The 19548-nt window shown below is 39.7% G+C and overlaps 1 protein-coding gene across 11 annotated transcripts in view; it reads right to left on the bottom strand.

Annotated features, from left to right (window-relative positions):
• Positions 1-19548, bottom strand: part of THRB (thyroid hormone receptor beta) — a 169632-nt gene that overhangs the window by 48921 nt on the left and 101163 nt on the right. For all 11 annotated transcript variants that reach the window (XM_064672943.1, XM_064672970.1, XM_064672933.1 and 8 more), the window contains one exon: positions 4759-4823. In XM_064672943.1, coding sequence (XP_064529013.1) covers positions 4759-4765 — 7 coding nt within the window. In that variant the 5' untranslated portion in view covers positions 4766-4823. The remainder of the gene's footprint in view (positions 1-4758; positions 4824-19548) is intronic.

Genomic DNA, 19548 nt, shown 5'->3' with positions numbered 1-19548 from the left:
AAAGCTCATTACAAAGCTGCTGAATCCTAGTGTAACAAAACCTTATATTAAAGTATTTACTATCCTTCTAAAAAGTCCATTACTTAAAAGAAATAATACACTTGAGTTGTTGGATTTTATCGTGGTCTGGCAGGCAAAGAAGTGTCAGACAGTGACGTATGTCAAATTAAATTATCCTAGAAAAACCATAATAGAAATTCAGGATAAATAATTTCTCAGTTGATGTTAAACAATAAACTATTCTCCATCTGAATTAATATCAAGTTTACAGGGTAATGAGCATTACAGTGAAAAGACTCATGAAGAAAATGTGGTACCTTTCCTATCCTATTACTTTTCCCAGTTCTTGGAAACTACATGCAACACCCTTGGACACACTGGTTTTCAAATGGATTTGTTGCACGAAAGCTGATTAAATTTCTTCTCCAAATGAGAGACCTGTTACAAGAAATGTTGCATATTAAATTCTACTTACTGAAAATATGCATTTATGACATTTAAATTATATTCCCCAATGTAAGCACTTAATTTCATTATAATTCCTATCTTGATCTAACTTTACAGTCATTACCGAATAGAACAGTGTTGAGCATAGAAGCACAATGACTGAGTTGATTATGAAACCCTTGAGTAAAAGCAGAGTAAAACCCTGGCCTTGCTGAAGTCAGCGAAAGAGCTGCTGCAGATTTCACTGGCACTACTATTATATTCTTTACATTCACTCTTCATCTGCCATGAAGGTGAAAATAATATTTACTGTATTCTACAAATATTTTCTAGGTTTTAAAAGCCACTTTTTAATTTCTTCTTCAGTTCTCACTCCAGTAAATAAAGTAAGATGAAGACACGCCTCAGAGGCTGTCCTGCATTTTGGGAGAAAATATACACAAGGAAGCCTTCAACAATAGATTATTGCCAGTGAATAGTGATGCTAAAGCCAGAAGCTTCACTACAGTATTAACACAGAAAGAATGTTTTTAATTTACTATGTTACGTATTTATTTGAAAGTACTATCTTCTCAATGAGAAAATAATACTTTCCAACTTTTTAATTTTTCTATTCTATCGTGCAAATGTATGACAGAAAGACTTGCAGTTATTGCTAAGATAGTACTGATTTTTAAAATGCTTATATCATTTTTTTCCCATATATTACTCTGTGGGCAGTAATTGTTGGTGCCAACCATAAAGCTGCGGATGAACAGCTGTTGTTACAGCCCAGAAAGCCAATCATACCCTGGGCTGCACCAAAAGCAGTGTTACCAGCAGGTTGAGGGAGATGATTCTGCCCCTCTACTCTGCTCTCATGAGACCCCACCTGGAGTGCTGCATCCAGCTCTGGGGTCCTCAGCACAGGAAAGACCTGGACCTGTTGGAGTGAGTCCAGAGGAGGACCACCAAGATGATCACAGGGATTGAACACCTCTCCTATGAGGAAAGTTTGAGAATTGAGATTGTTCAGCCTGGAGAAGGGAAAGCTCTGTGGAGACTTTATTGTGGCCTTTCAGTACCTAAAGGGGGCCTATAAGAAAGATGGGGACAAACTTTTTAGCCCGTTGCAATAGGACAAGGGGTAATGGTTTTAAGCTGAAAGAGGGTTGAATTAGATTAGATGTAAGGAAGAAGGTTTTTACAATGAGGGTGTTAAAACACTGGAACAGCTTGTCCAGAGAAGTTGTGGATGCCCCATCCCTGGAAGCATTAACGATGAGGTTGGATGGGGCTCTGAGAAACCTAATCTAGTTGAAGATGTCCCTGCTTATTGCAGGGGGGTTGGACAAGATAACCTTTAAAGGTCCCTTCCAAGCCAAACCATTCTGTGATTCTGTGATTCTATAAAAGACAACGTACACTTAAAAAAAATCGTGTTTCAAAACAGGAAAGTTAAACTTTCAGGTTTGCTATGTAACATTTTTTGTGTGATCCCTCATCTGAAAACTATTTATTTTACCAAGCTTCAGTTAATGGGAACAGAATGCATCTATCTCAGAGATAGTACCCAAAGATATACTATGTCCAGCTCTCCACCTCCTGAAGAATCCCTTTATCTCAATGTTTGGTCATCATCTGAGTTATGTGTAAATAAAACTGGTTAGGCAAGTTTTGACACCTAGAGTGGCAAAAGTATACTAACAAACACTGTTTACAAAAGCTGTAGATCCAGCTTTTCACTTGTCAGCTTCTAATGGCATCAAGTACCCAATATTAGGTGTTAATTAACTCCATCTGTATTGCTGGGTAAACTCTGCATTCCAAGGAAAAGGAAGAGTAGTTTGGACTTCACTTTGAACATCAGCTTTTCAGTTTATCTTTTCGCATGCAAATATTTTACCTGGTACATCAATCTTGCTTTTTATTTTTAATTTTATTCACTCTTAAGTAAGGGTTTCTACACTTCTGAAATCCTTAGATGATACTAATAACTTTGAAGTTCCCAAATAATTTTGACAAACTTGAACTCTCTCTATTAAAAGCAATAACTACATAAAATAATCACACTAGTATGTGTTTTTAAAGCTGAGATGACAAAATATTTGAAATATTTTTCTTATGGAAACTGCAAATGTAGTACAGCCTAGCTTTACTGTCAAGGCCAAATTCTACAACCTTCTGTCAGAAAAACTTCTCTAGATTGCACTAAAACCTGAAGGCTTTTGGGCAGTACCTACAACAGGAAAATACATACCGCAGTAAAAATATAACATATGGGCAGAGAAATTAGCTATCAAAAATTCAGAAGAATACAGCCCATTATTTTAGTCAAATGGTTTGGTTTTGGATTAGATTCTGTTCTTATTCCAGTGACTCAGTAACAGAATCTAAAATTCCATTTTCATTCATTAGGAAAGGACACCTGGCTGGCTCTGGATGGTGGCATTTATGAAGTTTTTATAGAGTTTGAAAGATTTTCATTTCATCCATGCTTCTTTTCACATTCAGACTCATGTAGAGAATGTCATTCCTATAATCAGAAACAGAAAATATGAACTGCTCATAAGGAAAAGTGATGGACATCTACAGCTGTACCAACAGTCATCTTATGATTATTTTCTTTGCACTTTATTTGCTCTGCCCACTTCTTTCAAAAGAAATGTAGAAAATGTAGGTCCTTCCAATTAGGCTTTGTGTTTCACTGAGCTTAGCTGAGCTGCCCTGCCAGGGGCAAGTCCAGTGAGACAGGGCTGGTTACAGTGCTAGTGGAAAATCTCCATAAAACTGCCCTCCACAGGAAGCCACAGACCCAACAGAAAAAGTGGGCACACTGCATTTCCTTCCTCATCTCTTGCCATCACATAGCACAAGCTACTAACTGCTCTCTCCAAAACCACAGCAACATTAAGACCTGACGTAAAATGCCATAAAACACAGTTTAGCATGAGACAGAAGAGAGCACAACAGAGAGCTGGAAGACACCAAGTTATGTGTCAATGATTTAAATTCTTCCAAAACAGGTATTTGCCAAATGAAATCATCATGCCTAGAATGCCTGCAGAACAATGCAAAAACACTCTACCAGGCCCTGCCAATGTAGCCTAAGGATACTAACTCCTTCCTGATCCTCATGCAGTGGTGATGCTAGTTCAGAGCCTGACACATCAACTGAGGGTCAGGTTACTCCACTTCATTGCACAAACTGCCTCAATGCCCTCTGCCTCCTTCTTATATTCACCTCCTCTTCAATGGGCAGCAAAGAAACCATAAAAACCCACACCTTTGCATATTATCAAATAATACATTTTACTATAAAAGCATAGATTTAAATAATACTCTGCGTCTCCCCATGAATTTTACCCTCTATCTCATATCTAGAACCCTAAAGTTAGAAGACCAGCTTTGTTGATGAATGAAGCCATTACCACTTGCTGGCCAATGTGAAAGGATGGGAGCCTTCTAGGGGAAAGGAAAGGATATTTGATATGCACAGTCAGTAAAAATAAACTGTCCCTTGAGCATAACACCAGGAATTCAGTCTTGTTAGTTATGACTTTTCCTATGTAGCATATGCTGCATTTTACAAACAAGCTTTTAAAAGGTCCCGTTTATGCATTTGGCTCTTAAATACACGTTGACAAACAGTATCAGCAGAACATTTTCTTAGGCAATTTCATTAATGCTAAAACGAATTCTGGAAGTCTGAAATTCTTTGGCTTTCTAGATGATCTCCACATCGTAAGTACATCTTTCTAGACACCCTGTTCTGGGATTAGATACATGGGGGTTTTGACACAGCTAATTTATGCATAGCCCTCAAATGCTTTGCAACTGGCAGGCATAAGATGGCTAAGCAGGATTAAAATGGTTAATGGTCATTTCAACTTTGGATCTTCAGCCCACCTGCAGACCTAGTCAATAATTCTCTGAAGAGTACTTGGTAATCTATGTAACATGAGTTTGACTGTCTCACTGTGAAGTTCAGGGGATATATATCCATGTTACAAAATAACTTAGGTCAATGTAGTCAGCAGAAACTGTTGGTGTCCTGGCAGTTTCAGCCGGAATGCTGAAGTTGGAATGTGCATTTAGAACAAAACATAACTACGATACTGAAGGAAAATCAAGGAAGAAGAGAGTTTCAACATAAAAATGTTGAGGAAGGGGTGTCCCACATCTCTATACTCTGGGTAGAGGAAGGATTTCTATTCTCAGTACCAATGCATTCAGAATTTGTTAAAGAAGTATTTTGCAGGATGTATTTAATAATAATCACTCCAGCAAAGCAAGAAATATTGCATAGATGCTCTTACGAAATATGATTACCTGACATACTGCTGGGAATTATGGATATGTAATCATTCTTGTCCTTCTTCCGTCACCAATGTCAGCTGCCAAAAAAAAAAAGAAAAAAACCCCATGTAATATGTCCATAAATGCACATCTGCAGAATACCATTAGCATTTAAACAGGACGGAATATTTTGGATCTTGAATACCATGTTCCATGTTTAATGGCTTAACACATTCAATTCAAAGCACCTTGCTTAGCTGCATGAGGCAATGAACGCAAATCAAGTCCAAAACACGGTAGACTGGAGGAGCTGTGGATAACAGGGATTTTTGGAAGCAAGGTCTAAAAGCTGGTGGCTACTTATACAGAAGAAAAAATGCTTCTGCCCACTTCATGGAACACTATCTGTTAGGTTTTTTTCAGAATCTCCTGTAAGTATTATATGTCACCTTAGGAGCTAACTGGTTTTTACTTTACAGTTGCTAATGATATATGCCCATTACTCTCAGGTTCAGTAAGAACAGAGAATTCAAAGGAATTAGAAATCCTGTGTCTACAGTTACACCGATTCTTCTTCAATCATTTGAAATACAAAAACCTGTAAACTTTTACAAAGTTCTGAGACTTAAATAGTAATTTTATTCATTTGGTAGAAAACTAATTTATATGTACTTACTACTTTTGCACAGCATCATCATCTCTTTTATTAAGAAGACAACTGCAGCTGTGAAGAACTGAATTTAGCATTTTAAAGTCTTGGTTTTAATATTTAGATTGTGTCCTCCATTCATATGACCATACACACACACTGGCATTAACTTTTTGTCTGTTTGGTAGCAAAGATTGAAGCCCTGCAAGATCATTTAGTGTCAGGAGAGAAAGTCATGGATATAAGTTACAACATCTTCCTTCAGCAGTACTGGTATTTATACCAGACATCACGTTTTTCACACAGAGGCATAGCAGGCAGCATGCCCTTGTTCTGCCCAAAACAGAGTGCCCAGCTGGATGATCCCGGCTCGTTCCCTAGTTTAAGCACCAACAATCCAATCCAAGCGGAGACAATCCTGAAGGTATTACTCCAGAATAGAGACAAGATCTCATTAGAATTTTTAAGTAAGAAATCCTGGGCCTACAAGTGACCCCACTAATGCCTGTGGAAAATTAGCCTGAGAACAGTCACGTTCTCTGGAATATCATCCCCCCGTATTCGGAACTTGTGAGGCTGCACCTTGAGTTCTGTGTTCAGTTTTGGGCCCCTCACTTTAAGAAAGACATTGAGGTGCCAGGGTGCGTCCAGAGAAGGGCAACAAGGCTCATGAAAGGTCTACAAAACATGTCCTATGAGGAATGGCTGAGGGAGCTGTGTTTGTTTATCCTTGAGAAGAGGGGCCTCCGAAGGGCCTTACTGCTCTCTACAACTGCCTGAAAGGAGGTTGTAGTGAGGTGGGGGTTGGCCTCTCTTCTACCCTGCCTGCAGTGAGAGGACCAGAGGAAATGACTTTAAGCTAAGACAGGGGAGATTCAGATTAGATATTAGAAAAATTTTTTTCCTGTTAGGGTGGTCAGGCATTGGAATGGGTTGCCCAGGGAGGTGGTGGAGTCACCATCTCTGGAGGCGTTTACGAGGTGTCTGAATCTAGCACTGAGTGATGTGGTTTATGGTTTACAGGGGGAGTGCAGGGTGGACGGTTGGACTGGATGATCTTAAAGGTCTCTTCCAACCTTGATGATTCTATGATCAGGAAAGACCTGCCTTTTAATGTTAGCGTATTTCCACATTTTACAGTGGAAAGAGAACCTCTCCTAGATTGTCCCAGTCACCATCTTATGGTAAGAAACTGTCCTTTGGTCTTGTTAATGAGCTTACGGGTTTTATTTCTCTCCGTCCATTCAGTACCACAGCCCTGCCTGTATTTCCTCTTGGTCACTGCCTCCTCACACGAGGAGCCTTTCCCTGCCTTGTCCTTAAAATAAATATCCTCCCCCAACAGCAGGCTGAAAGAACATCGAGTGCATCTGCTCTATTTAGGCAGGGACTACATCACCAACAGAATGGGAAAGCAGGTGAGCTGCAGTCCCGGGTAATTAATGTATCTGGGACGCAGCCCCGCCTTTCCACCTAAGCCCATCACCCCCGCCCCCGGCACCGAGAGTCCTCTCGGGCGCTCCCACACCCGGGGCTCCGCACAGGCTACACGAGGTGTTGTCCCTCGCTCGCCCCAGGTGCTGCTTCGCTCCCCGCTACTCGAGACGGAGTGGAAACCAGCGCCATAGCCCGCGCCCGCAACACCCCAGCTGCCTGTCCGGGAGGCGCAGGGAAGCGCCGGGAAGCGCCGGGAAGCGCCGCAGCTTCCCCGCCCTCCCGGCGGCAGGAAGGAACAGGCCCCGCCGGGCCCCGCGGCGCGGAGCGGCAGCGCGCTCTGGCGGCCACGGCACGGCCGGGAGCGCTGCTCCCTGTCTGTGTCACTCGATACCTCGTTACCTTAACTGGACACGTCTGGATAGATCTTTAAACTAAATTAATTGCTACTCCGAAAGTCGGAATTGTTCATGATTAAAAAAAACCAAGCACAACACACGCACACACACACAGACGCACAGAGAGACGGCCTCCGCTCTCCTCCAATAAACCCCAAACACATTCCTCCTGTCCCGTAAATAAAAAAAGAAGAAAGGGGGGAAAAAAACACCCCAAACCCACAATCATAGAATATCCTGGGTTGGAATAGACCCACAAGGACCATTGAAGTTGATCTCCTGGCCCTGCACAGGACAACCCCAGGAATATGATCCTGATGGGTTTCTTCCAACTCAGCATATTCTATGATTCAGTGAATCCCAGCATTTGCCTGAGAGCATTGCCTCAGGCTCCTTGAGCTCTGGCAGCCTCAGGGCTGTGACCACTTCCCTGGGGAGCCTGTTCCAGTGCCCGACCACCCGCTGGGTGAAGAACCTTTTCCTGATATCCAACCTAAAACTCCCAATACGGCTTCATGCCATTCCCTCAGGTCCTGTCACTGGTCACCAGAGAGGAAAAAGAAAAAAATATGCACCGATTTCTTTTTTCCTTTCTCTATTTCCTAATCATCTGAAATTATCTCTCTCCACAGTATGTTATACTTAATGGAAATTACTGATTTCAGTACATAATGTTCACTCTATTTTCAAGAACTGTTGTTCAGTACAAACAACAGAACCAGAGGGGATGATACAAGGTCTTTCTTTTTGTTACTGACATCTTGTGGAACTTCAGAATTCTTCACAGTCTGTCAATCAAGAGATACAAGGATACAAATTTAGATCAGGCCTCCAATTAAAGTCAGACCCATCCCGCCATGCCATGGGATGCTGTGAACCTCAACAATAAGCCATTTCCCAGAATTTAATTGTGGTTTGGTGACTCAGTGACATATAAGTGCTCTTGAAGTAAACAATTGAATGTTTTAAACAAAAATTCTGTCCCTCCTGTAAATAATTAGTTACTAAACCTAAAATTATTGGTTTTGCACCAATCTGTTAGAAAGGAGGATTAAAAAATTGAGAAATACAATGTTCTTCAATGAATTCTGCATAAAAATTCCAGCTATCCTGGGAGTTTTGCCATTTTCCCTGATGAGACTAGAATTTGGCATAAAGGCAGCTGTCACTTGTATAAAAAAACTAATTACAAAATGACTGTAAGAAAAGATAGTCTTTTGTTTAAAGCATTACACTAACGTATCTAGCTTTGGCAGTCTTCTTGTGTGCCACAGTTTAAAATGGAGAGTTTGCATCCTCTTTTTCCCCTCATAACTGTCTAGAATTTAAGTTTCTTGGAGCAGGTCTTGATGCTGCTATGTGAATGTACATCATCTCCCTCATCTAGCATCTCTGCTAGGTAAATTTAGCAACTGCCAAAGGATACACAGTAACTGAGCCCATTTGTAATACCTGCTTAATACCTGCTTTGTACCTGACAGTGATTTTAATAATCTTCCCAAGTGTACTGGGATGTTTTCAAAAAGATGCTTTTATACCACACTTTATAAGCCAGAAGTAATTCCCATTTTTCATTCCAAGGAATGTGGCACACAGATGGAAACATTGTGGAAGTACAGTAGTATTTATCCATTCTGGCACCCAAAACCTTGACAGTCTTCTGAAGGTGCAACACAGTTGCTACTTCAAATGAGCGAGATTAAGTGGTGTCTATGTTAATTATAGCCAGTTCCTCTTGAAGGCATAGTTGTGGAAGATGTTGGAGGAAATCAGATTCTTTTTCAGAGTCTGCAGCTAAAAAGCACATGACCAGGCACAAGTGTGAAAGATGCGCATGAGTCACAGACGATACTCCGCTACATCGGGCCAATAATGTCTGGTAGTCTTCCCGGACATTGCAGAGTAAGTTTCTTTCTTGCCAGAAGTGACACAATTTTCATGGCTAAGCTTTGCTAACGTCACAGGGAAGAGGGAACAGGCTTTGTTAGATTATCTGTTGTGTGTTGAGCACTTATTTGCCCAAAAAGAGATACCCAAGGTCTCATGGCTCTGAGTCACAGGCCCTATGCACGCAGCACTAATTCAGAGGCTGCTATCTCACATCCCACGTGATCTCCCTTCTAAAGAGCTGAGGCAGCAGAGTGGACAGTGTGCTCCTTCTCCATCGCTGGAGTTCAACTCTACTTCTTTTTCTTTTTTTTTTTTTTTTAACAAGGTAGTCTTTACATTAATTTTGGATACAACTAATAAAGGTAGCAAAATGTTTACTCTGCCTTGATACTGAGTTGTGCCTCAGATCTACAGCCCTGCACCAGGAAAAGAATATTTTATACTGCCTCAAAATAAAAAAATAAAAGACATCTTTGGGATCTTCAGATCCTCTGGCCTGAAAAGGTGATATTTGGAATTAATTCTCAGGCTTTGGTCTCCAGTCTAGAAAAACTGTCCAGCCACAGTGCCAGTTACTGCACCTACTTACTTTTTCCATAATGAGAGGTGATTAACCAATTAGCATTAATCAATATGGTTAAGTGTTCTCCCATGCTCACCAAATGCCTCCTCCTTCACGCAACTGCACTGGATTAACCAATTGTTGTACAAAAGGAGTTAGCTGCTCAGGGGATGAAGGTGTTTTTGACCTTATTCTGATGCTTCAGGTTTAGATGGTGGCTGCCAGTCTCCTCTAAGCCAGGGGCATGGTAATTTTGTGGTTTGAATCCTGGTTCCTGTCCATACCATGAACCACACACTTCTTCACAAGCCTCAGGCTTCCCTTCCCACTCACCAAGCGGCTGCACAGAAAGGACAAGCACTGCTGCCTCCTGTCTCTTCTCAAGGCAGGAACAGGTGGGAAAAGGGATTTTGCACCTTTCAGAAACACTGACAAACCACCTGCCTCTTTGCTGGACTGCCCCTTGACATCCCCTTTTAAAAGCCAGAGGGAGGGCCATGGGGCAACCTGGCTCATTCACTCAAGTCCCTCCTGTAACCCTACCTGCAACAGCCAATGCCTCTGGCTTATCCCCGGTACTCTTATACAACACTCTTACACAACATTTGCCGCTTTGCTTCTGGCTCACCAGGAGCTGGGCTGCCTCCAGGGAGGGGAGCCTTGTGCCGAGAAGAGGGGAGGGCTGCTGGCAGACCCGGGGATGGGTGGGAGCCTGCCCAGGTCCTGGGATGCAGGAGGGAGCTGGCGAGGGCACAGAGCAGGATAGCAAAGCATGTAGCTTTTGTAACAGGGTGCAGAGGGAAAGCTCCATCACAGAGCAAGCACCCCAGGACTCCAGCCCCTCATGCCCTTCCTTCCACAAATTATGGCACTTCTGTTTTTCTTGAGGGCTGTCTTGGCTTGGGGGTGATGAATTATGGGATGAATCATCTGAATATTTTGTTCTGCAAACTCCCTCCATGAAAGCTGCTCTCACTTTGAACTTCATCTTTAGTGAAAAACCCAGAGTAGCAACTTCGCATCAGGAAAAATTAGAAGGCACCCATATATAGGTTGTATTGACGCCTAACTGAACTTTAAAGTTTATTTCAATATTTAATGGGAAAGCAAAATTACTATTTTTGGGCAAGTTATAGAGAGGATTTTGTACTAATATATATTCAGTGAAAAAATGTACGAGACTATGGCTTATGGTACACAATATCTATATAATGAGCCAGTGGTATTCGCTCCCTTGCAAAACATAATGAATAACTTGCACTGTATGAGAAATAAAAATCTCTCTAGTTTTCCAGATACATTTAATGAAAAGCCCCCATCAGAACTGGCTTGTAGGCACAAGCTCAGAAGTGGACTTTGACTCATGCTTTTTATTGCTAGTCTAGCTCAATTCATGAGGACACAAAAACATGCAATAAAGCAAAAAATGAAAACCACAGTCGACTATTTGTATAGGCATTTGCAGTCTATTCTGAAACGCAAGAACAAAAAGGCAAAGAGCTTTCTAATAGGAACGTCCAGTAGTTCTGTGTAACATCCTCCTCACACAGACTCAACACGTGCTTAGCTCTGTGCAGGCATCAGCAGATTTTTTACAGCATGAAAGCCAGAAAATTTTTATATGCAGACAAGAAGTCTCACAAAAGATAACAGTAACTTCACTGCTTTACAGGTTTTTGAAAGCTCTCCTGTTCAATAAGCAGATCTGCAGGATGAACAATACTAATTTAGATGGACAAACTAATTCTTCCCATAGTCCCATTGTGAGGCTTTGGATCTGGCATATGGTTTGTAGGACAGGCTGAATGATAAAGCTGTCGATTTCAAGCTAGGTACAAAAAAATAGACCCAGCACCACAAAATGAAGTAATGCAAGACAAAAACAAGATAAAAGTTGTTTTTATGATTTCATCAGAACTTATTGGCTTATTGTATTGGGGAAAATATATCTTTTTATAAGATAATGGAAAATATAATAATGCATTTCTTCATAGCCAAAAAGAAAAGGAGTTTTAGCATTTCTGTCTGTTTCCCAGTAGCCTGGACAGATTAGAAAGGAGGTTTCATTGAAAGAATGTGGAGGAAGACTGTAACATTACCTTTAAACCACCTGGTCATCAAGTAGAAAACAGAACATGTAATTCTTCTCTCTCCCTGTACTTACAGAAATGAGTAATGTTATCTCAGAGTATCTCAAATCATTTACTATTATGACCTGGAGCTGCTGACTGGCCCTAAGATGTAAAGGCTCTAAGAAATCTACTTATATGAAGCTTAAAATTCGGTCAGCATAATGGGCTTCAGCCTTCTCTTCCTTTACTTCATCCCCTTACAGAAATGTCAGCTCTTCTAGCACTTTGCTTTGGCCTACTACATGTGTACACAGGAGGGCATGAGAGGAGCACAGAACTGGAGGCAGCCCTGTTTAGCCACTATTTTGATAGTCAGGGATTTATTCCCTGTGAGAGACTTCCTTAACATGAAGCATTATGGCGCAAACTAGCCAGATTTGCCAAAGAGTAGTTGATCGGTAACTGTGAATTAAGTGATGTTTATATCATTAAAGATTTAAGCCTTAATTCACAAAGACCTCTACAGACTTGAATAAATATCCAGCTGAGCAAGGATCCTGGAGGGCCGAGAATGATAGAAAAGTAAAGGAGATAATATAAAAGATCTCTAATTTGAGTCAGTATTCCAGTGGTTTTTTGAGACACTTCATAGGTTATGTGTTTGTTCCCCAGCATATGCGTATTCAGACAACAGCTTTGACATAAAACTTTTCTTGTTTATCTGTTTTGTTCCATAGTCTCAGGAAACATTAGCTCTCCCTGAAATTTCAACAAGGGGCAGTTTATCTTCAATGCTAATTTCTCTTATTAACTACTTTCAAGTGTGTATTAGACAAAGGCTGTCTTGAATTACCTACCCAGTAAGTCTCTGCAACTAACTAACATCAGATAATCTCAGAGATCATAAATTTCAAAAACTTTCCTTGAAACTGATTTCCCCTCCCCTATGATGAAATTGATGAAGAAAAAGAATACTTTCTAAATGTCAAGAGGGGAGGTACCTGGATGAATCTTGTTAGCACGAATGCATTTTGTCAATGCATCTTATATATGCTGTGCCTAAAAAATCAGTGAAGCAGAAATGAATATGTTCTAATTTACAAAGGTCACTCTGAATAGGGATAAATATTACCCTAAAGATTGGTACTGGCATTTGTTTGAGCTATTTTCAGGGATTCAAATATGAACAGCAGAATTAATGCAACTTTAGGCTTTCTGCTATTCTTAAACAGAGATTCAGAAAGTCACCACTTAGTTGAAGAATAAATTCTCAATACTGAAAAATTGTTATCTATATTTCAGGCTTTGATTTACAGTGTGAAAGAAAGTACATCAAACTTTGCAGAAAACCTTGGAAAAGAAAACAAGAGATGCTGTTACAGCTACGGATTTATCCTCATGGGTTTTGTATATTGTGTGACTTGATGAGTTTCCAAACCTGATTCTATTTTTCCTAAAAACTGATAGCTGAATTGCCAAACTACTAAATTCTGAAATGGCTTAAATTCAATTATAACTGGGGGAAAATTTTGAAGATGCTGATTTTCAACAAAATTGAAGTAACAGACCAGAACAAGAAGTTAGTTGTTTTCCGAATCTGTATCCCTAGCTAGCAAAAGCTAGGGTGTGTGAATAAAGACTAGCTAAAAATCTGTGCAGAACCTTTCTACAAGTTGAACTGGCAGTCCTGGAGCCTCTGCCTGCTGCTGCAGAAGCAGCTCAAGGGAAATGGGCATCAGAGAGTTGATGACAGTTGCACTAGAAGAGGTGCTGATGCACCAGAAGAGGACAGTGCATTTCTGCATGTGTAGGTTCAGGCCTTATGTCAAGCAGTAAAGCAGAAAATATCCCTGAAGGTATGCTGAAGGTACACCAGAGACACAAAAAAGTATGAATAATAGAAAGGGAGGGACAGATAAGTAAAGTTCAATGATTAAGGGGCTGGACTGACAAATCTCTGTTGAGAGTTAAATACGGCATGGTGAAGTGACAGGGAAGTGAGCACAGGATAACCACGCTCAAAAGAGAGCAAGGAATGATAGGAGAATGTGACTGTTAGGGAAATTTTGGTTAAATTACGCTAATGCTTACTGGTGGACATGTCATTATGTTAGAGAGTAGCTATATTTAAAAAGAAAAATTCCTGCCTGGTTTTAATTGATATTTTGAAATGGAGAACTCCATATTGCTATTTCTGAGGTTTACCCAAAAGCTTATTTTTCAAAAGAAAAAATTCAATGACTTCAGTAAAAATTAGGCTCAAATTGGAGAAAGCTTTCTGCAAATGACCCCTCTGAAAATAAAACCCATAAGTTTTATAGATACATAGATATATTTATAATTATTATAAATAATTTAAGAGTTTCAAGTTACCTTGCAATAAGCTAGTGATCATAAAATATTACTGTATTAAAACTATCTAAAAGCCCTTTGCTTCTGGTTTTGGGCAGACAAGAGTCATGGAGAGAAGGAATAATACTTGTGAAAATGAAGTAGAAGCTCTTATTTTGCTTATTTTAACAGAAAATGGCTTGCATCCTCTGTAATGGCTTTGTCTATATAACCAGCACCACATGAAGTTAACTGGATTTGAGCTGAGGATTTTCACAGCTCAGAAGTTACCTTATTCAAAGTCCTGTTCCTTTCTAACCTCTTTTATTTTTTTTTCTTTTTCTTTTTCTTTTTTTTTTTTTTTTTTTTTTTTTTGAGAATAAACACATTACGGAATTTTCCCAACTAAACAATTCACTGATTTACTCTTTAAGGCAGGCAGGGTTTCCTAAGAGGTGTGTTCTAACCTCTTATCATTTCTTATATCTTTTTTCCTGATCTCCTTGGGGCTCCAGTGCAGACAGAGGAGAGGACAACTACTTCTTCTCAGAAGACGTATATATCCTCATATTAAGTACAAACATTATAGATGGACACCTACTTTTGTGAGCAGACTGGAAACAAATCACATAGCCTAAGTGTTAACAATGGCCTTTCATACGTCCAATAAAACGTGATTTCTCTTCTTTGTTTTTTTTAGACCTCTCTTCTTGTTTGCTGCCTCATTTACAGCTAACAATAATAGAATTAAGCCCCGAAATTAAAAGAAAAAGTTTAATCGCTGATGATTTCGCTATCTCTCCCAAGCAAACAACAAAAGTCCACAACCTTTTAACCTTTTCCATCCTATTTACTAATTACTTATTTTCTAATTAACCCATTATGCATCTGTCAGTGTGTTTTAAATTAAATCACTTTAATTGCTAGTAAGTAGGGTTTATTTAGTTCCTGGTATGGCTGTACGGGGTCATGAGTGTGGGGAGCTGTTGAACCACTCTGAGTTACAGGTGGCTCTGCAAAACTGCTGAAGTTGCTGAAGATAAAGAGGAGTTAAGCTGCTTTCCTTAGGTGATTTGATTTTAATGTCTACTGGCATATTTCTAATGGATGAAAGTTTACTGCAAATACGGAAGGGCATTTTTATTCCTAGTATATAGATCACATCAGACATTGTTTCTTGAAATAATTTTTAATAAAGGAATAATTATGCTAATAGTTTTAGGAAACGCCTATACCACGTTTACTTTGCTGTAGAGTAGAACTCTTTGAAATGCAACACAACTTCAAATAAAGAGAATAGAAAAAAACCTAACGTGGGACACAGGGTGTTTTAAGTATGAGGCTAACACTCAACTCACTTGAATATCTTCATGTAAAACACTATAAAAACTGATGACAGTTTTAAGGAAAGACATAATGATTAATGAGGACAGACATAAAAGATTTTGTTCTCTGTAGCACAGTCCCCTTCTACCCCTTGCATGACCTGACTCGCTTTGCTGACCCTGCAGAAAATACCCACTTTTTTTGCTGGGTTAGTGAGTTGAATTACCCCTGCAAGGCGGCTGGTGAGCACCACAGCTGGCACTGAATAAGTGGCAAGAGACCACAGCTGCTAGGAGGGAAGGGGAGGGAGATGAGGTTCACCCTGTCTCATGAAGTGGCATGTCAGAGGAATGCAGTACAGGTTTATGCCTTCTGTAATAAACTAGAGTATTTATGACTCCGTGCATTGAAATTACTTTTTAACTGTTAAAATTATTTCAGAAGTTTTCTGAAATACCTTTGAAGATTGTAAGTCTTGCACTGGGGAAAAAACCCTATGGACAACACAATTCATTATACCTTTTTCTTGTATTTAGACCCTAATACACTGAAGAAAGGCACTAAAAAGTGCTTTTTGTATGTCCTGGAGAATGGCAATATGATTTGATAAGGTCGGTCTTTCCTTTTGTACTGAGTAAAGTCACGAATCTAGCACTATTGAGACATGAGAATAAATTTCCAGCAAGAACTCAAGTCCATATCTTTGCTAAATTACCTTAGCAGGGAGGGCAGTATGGAAACAGCACCCTCTCAGGACGTCTGAAGGAAAACCCTGGTATGAGCAGAAAGCACACCAAAAATCACATGGAGAAATCTTACCTACTCCTATTAAGTACTATAGTGTTTCACGATGACTATGTGACTGAGATAACACCAAGGTATCAATCCGTGTTTCTTTGCTCTCCTGAGTTAGTTGGACTGGCCAGGCTTTTCTTTTAATACATTATTCTCTCCTCTCTTCTTTCTCCTCCTTTCCAATTTTCCAATTAATCTCCCTTTCTGTTCTAATTTCTAATCTTGTATGTGTGACCGTGCAACAGGAAAACTGGATGTTGCATTTCATTCCTGAGGATCTCAGATTCAGGGTTCCACTGCCAAACGCCAAAGCCATGGCCCTGATGACTTCACTTCTGTCTACTGGTCCTGAGTGTCCGCTGTCCGAAGAACAAACAGATCCTTGAGGAATGTAGCTGCAAGGAGGGGCAATTACCATTCAAGGAAAACTTTGTTTTAAGACACTCAGCACAGACGACTTCAAAGGTTAGCAGGAAGATACTGAATCAGACCTGGTATGGAGCCCCAGGGGCAAGACAGTGATAAAGCGGGGATAAAATGCTTCCAGTGGTGCAGCATTTTGAACAGCTTCGAAGAACTGGAGAGTTTTCTGGTCTAAAGCTCTACGTAAATGCACTGCACCGGTAAGGGATGGGAGACACAAATGTGAGGATTACCCAAGTCAAGTTACCAGATTAATTTCTCTTGCTTATCTCAGGAAATATTGCCTTGAAAAAGAAGACAATAAAGAAGCCAAAGAGAGTCAAGGGACAAGCCACAAGCAAAATGACTCCTGAATGCAAGACAAGACGGAAATTGCTACTTTTTCAGTAGATTTCAGTCCTCCATTTAGCAACATTTCTATTTAACTAATACAGTTTGATTTTAGCCAGACACTGAAAGACAGTTTTTATGGCACTCACATCAATCAGGAGAAGCAGAACAGGGCGTCATCCTTGTACTGCTGATACTGGGGCTTTCCATGATTTATCTCAGCAGCATCACATGGATATTGGTCAGTGGAAATACACAATCTTAGAAGTGATATTCCACATACTTCCCACCAGGCTTATCCAGAAACATGCTAATAAAGCATCAGAGACAGTCTTTTCCTGTTGCTTTCCACAGTGTCTCAAGCAGTAAAATATTGTCAAAAGAGACACACCACTCTAAATTAAGGATGTGGGCATCTTCCCATACAGTGATGAGAAGGAGCTAATCTATCAGAACAATTTAAAATTAATAAGTTTCATAAGTATTAATATATGGATCTAATCTACATTCAGTGTTATCCAAATTACCTTGTGCTGAAAGAACAAGTTCTGTATAATGAAGGAAAACAAACGAAGCTCACAGAAAAATAATTAAAGTTGGGAGTTGCAATGGGAATTGGAGTCAGCACTGCCTCATGTTCTGTGTTTAAAATTTGTTCTTACAGTTACCCAGCTTCCTCATCCATAAGGTGGAGATGATAATAATTGCTTCAGTTCCAACAGTATGCCAGTAAGATCTACAGATAAGCCATCAGAACTGTTATTATTAATATTATATATGCTTGGCATGCATTTTTTACTTCAAAACACTTTTATAGATTGCATTTCTAGTCTACTCTCGGTGTTTAGGGAATCACTTTTTTAGACTTTATAAAAGTTATTCTCAATTTATTTACGACATTTGGGCATATTCTTTGCCATTGACTTAAATTCTATCTTACAGCTCATTAGTTTTATGGGATTTTGTTCTCTGTACAATGTGGGAACACAGGAGCGCAATGATTCAACAAACACCAGTTTTACCAACCAGCCAGATTTAACAGGCTATTTCTTGTTGTATCCTATAAACACAGTGAGAAGCCAATCTGATATTTAATGATGCAAACCATAAGCAGAGGTAGTGTTTTGTGCCAAGATACAATATGTGGAGATTGCAAAAGCTCATAGTGAAATTTCTGGGGAAAAAAAATACAGCATGGAGGTTTTTGAGTTGTTATTTCGTGCAAATCAAAACAGAGTATCTTTACTGTGATAAACATAGAGATTAATTAGAAAAAAAAAAGATACTGACAGAATGAGAAAACACCTCATATTGTCTATGGAAGGTATCTGCAACCAACTGTGCTTTTTATGTGAAAACTTTATCAGAATAGGATTCCCAGATTTACTTTCATGTTCTGCCATCCACTAAGAGACTGGTCTGAACGAAAAAGCAGTTTGCTTATATGGGAAGCACAGAATGTACTAGCTTCTAAAGAGGGCTTATTTTTTAGTATCTGTGAAGTTGTTGGAAGAATCTTACATAAGAAGATATTTATAAAGACTTAAAATTAGAATTTTCTTTGAGGTATCCTAACCAAATTACAGGAAAAAAAAAAAAGATTTGTGAAACAGTATGAGGTATGTTTTTAAACCAGCCATTTGTTTTTGTAAAAACATTTTGTAGATCTCTCAAAAGGGAGACTGATATACTATCAGCATCTGCTGAACTGGCACAGAAGTCACAGGATACAGTGGACTATAAAGTGCTGCTGTTAACCACATATAGATAATAATATGAAAAAAAAAGTCTTAAAAATTCAGAATGAAATTGCAGAATTGCCAGTAATGACCTGATCCACAGTTCCTGAGTGCTGGAAGCTAACAGTACTGGATCACTGGAAATGCTTTAGTAACACAGAACAAACTGACATCACTACAATCCATCAATTTGCTGGAATTTCGTAACCACACTAGGCTTTATTTCTCAGCTATTGTGGTCAACAATTATAGCCAAAATACCTGTCCTCTTTTCCAGTTATCTTTTTTTAAATCATATATCCTTTGGCTAAATTTTACATGTATTTCTTCATTTTGGTTTCATTCATCCTTACACTTCTTACAGAATAATGGGCTACAATTCATGAAAACCCTCCTCAACTGGAGAAATAAATATTCTGTTCAATCCCCCAGGACAGATTTAAGATGTCACTGTTAGCTTTAGGATATCTGTCCGTATTAGTCATCCTGCCAGCACTGAGGTAGTAAGAGAAAAGATAAGGGTCTGCTGGAAGGCCCATGAAGCCAAGGGAGTCTTTCTTTGACGTCAGCTATTTTGTAGCACGTTCCTCTAGCAGGGATTAGGACACAAAGAAGAGCTTCTCATGCAAAATTCTGTACTTAATTTCTTCATTTGCACTCATTTTTATTGAGCAGGCTCAGTAAAATCTACTGGGACTGTCATTTCTGCAACCTTTATACAACTGTCACTGATTTCACTGATGGGTGAAAGAGAACTTGGCAAGAAATGGCCAAGTGTCACAGATGGGGAAAGGGGAGGGCAGAGGACCTTCTGCGGAGTACAGCCACATAGGCCAGTAGGACCTATCATGTCACCTGAGGCCTGAGTTGAGAC

Source organism: Pseudopipra pipra, chromosome 1, assembly GCF_036250125.1.
Source record: "Pseudopipra pipra isolate bDixPip1 chromosome 1, bDixPip1.hap1, whole genome shotgun sequence".
Taxonomy (NCBI): domain Eukaryota; kingdom Metazoa; phylum Chordata; class Aves; order Passeriformes; family Pipridae; genus Pseudopipra; species Pseudopipra pipra.
The sequence above is the reverse complement of the archived record's forward strand: the minus strand, read 5'-3'. Positions and strand labels throughout refer to the sequence as shown.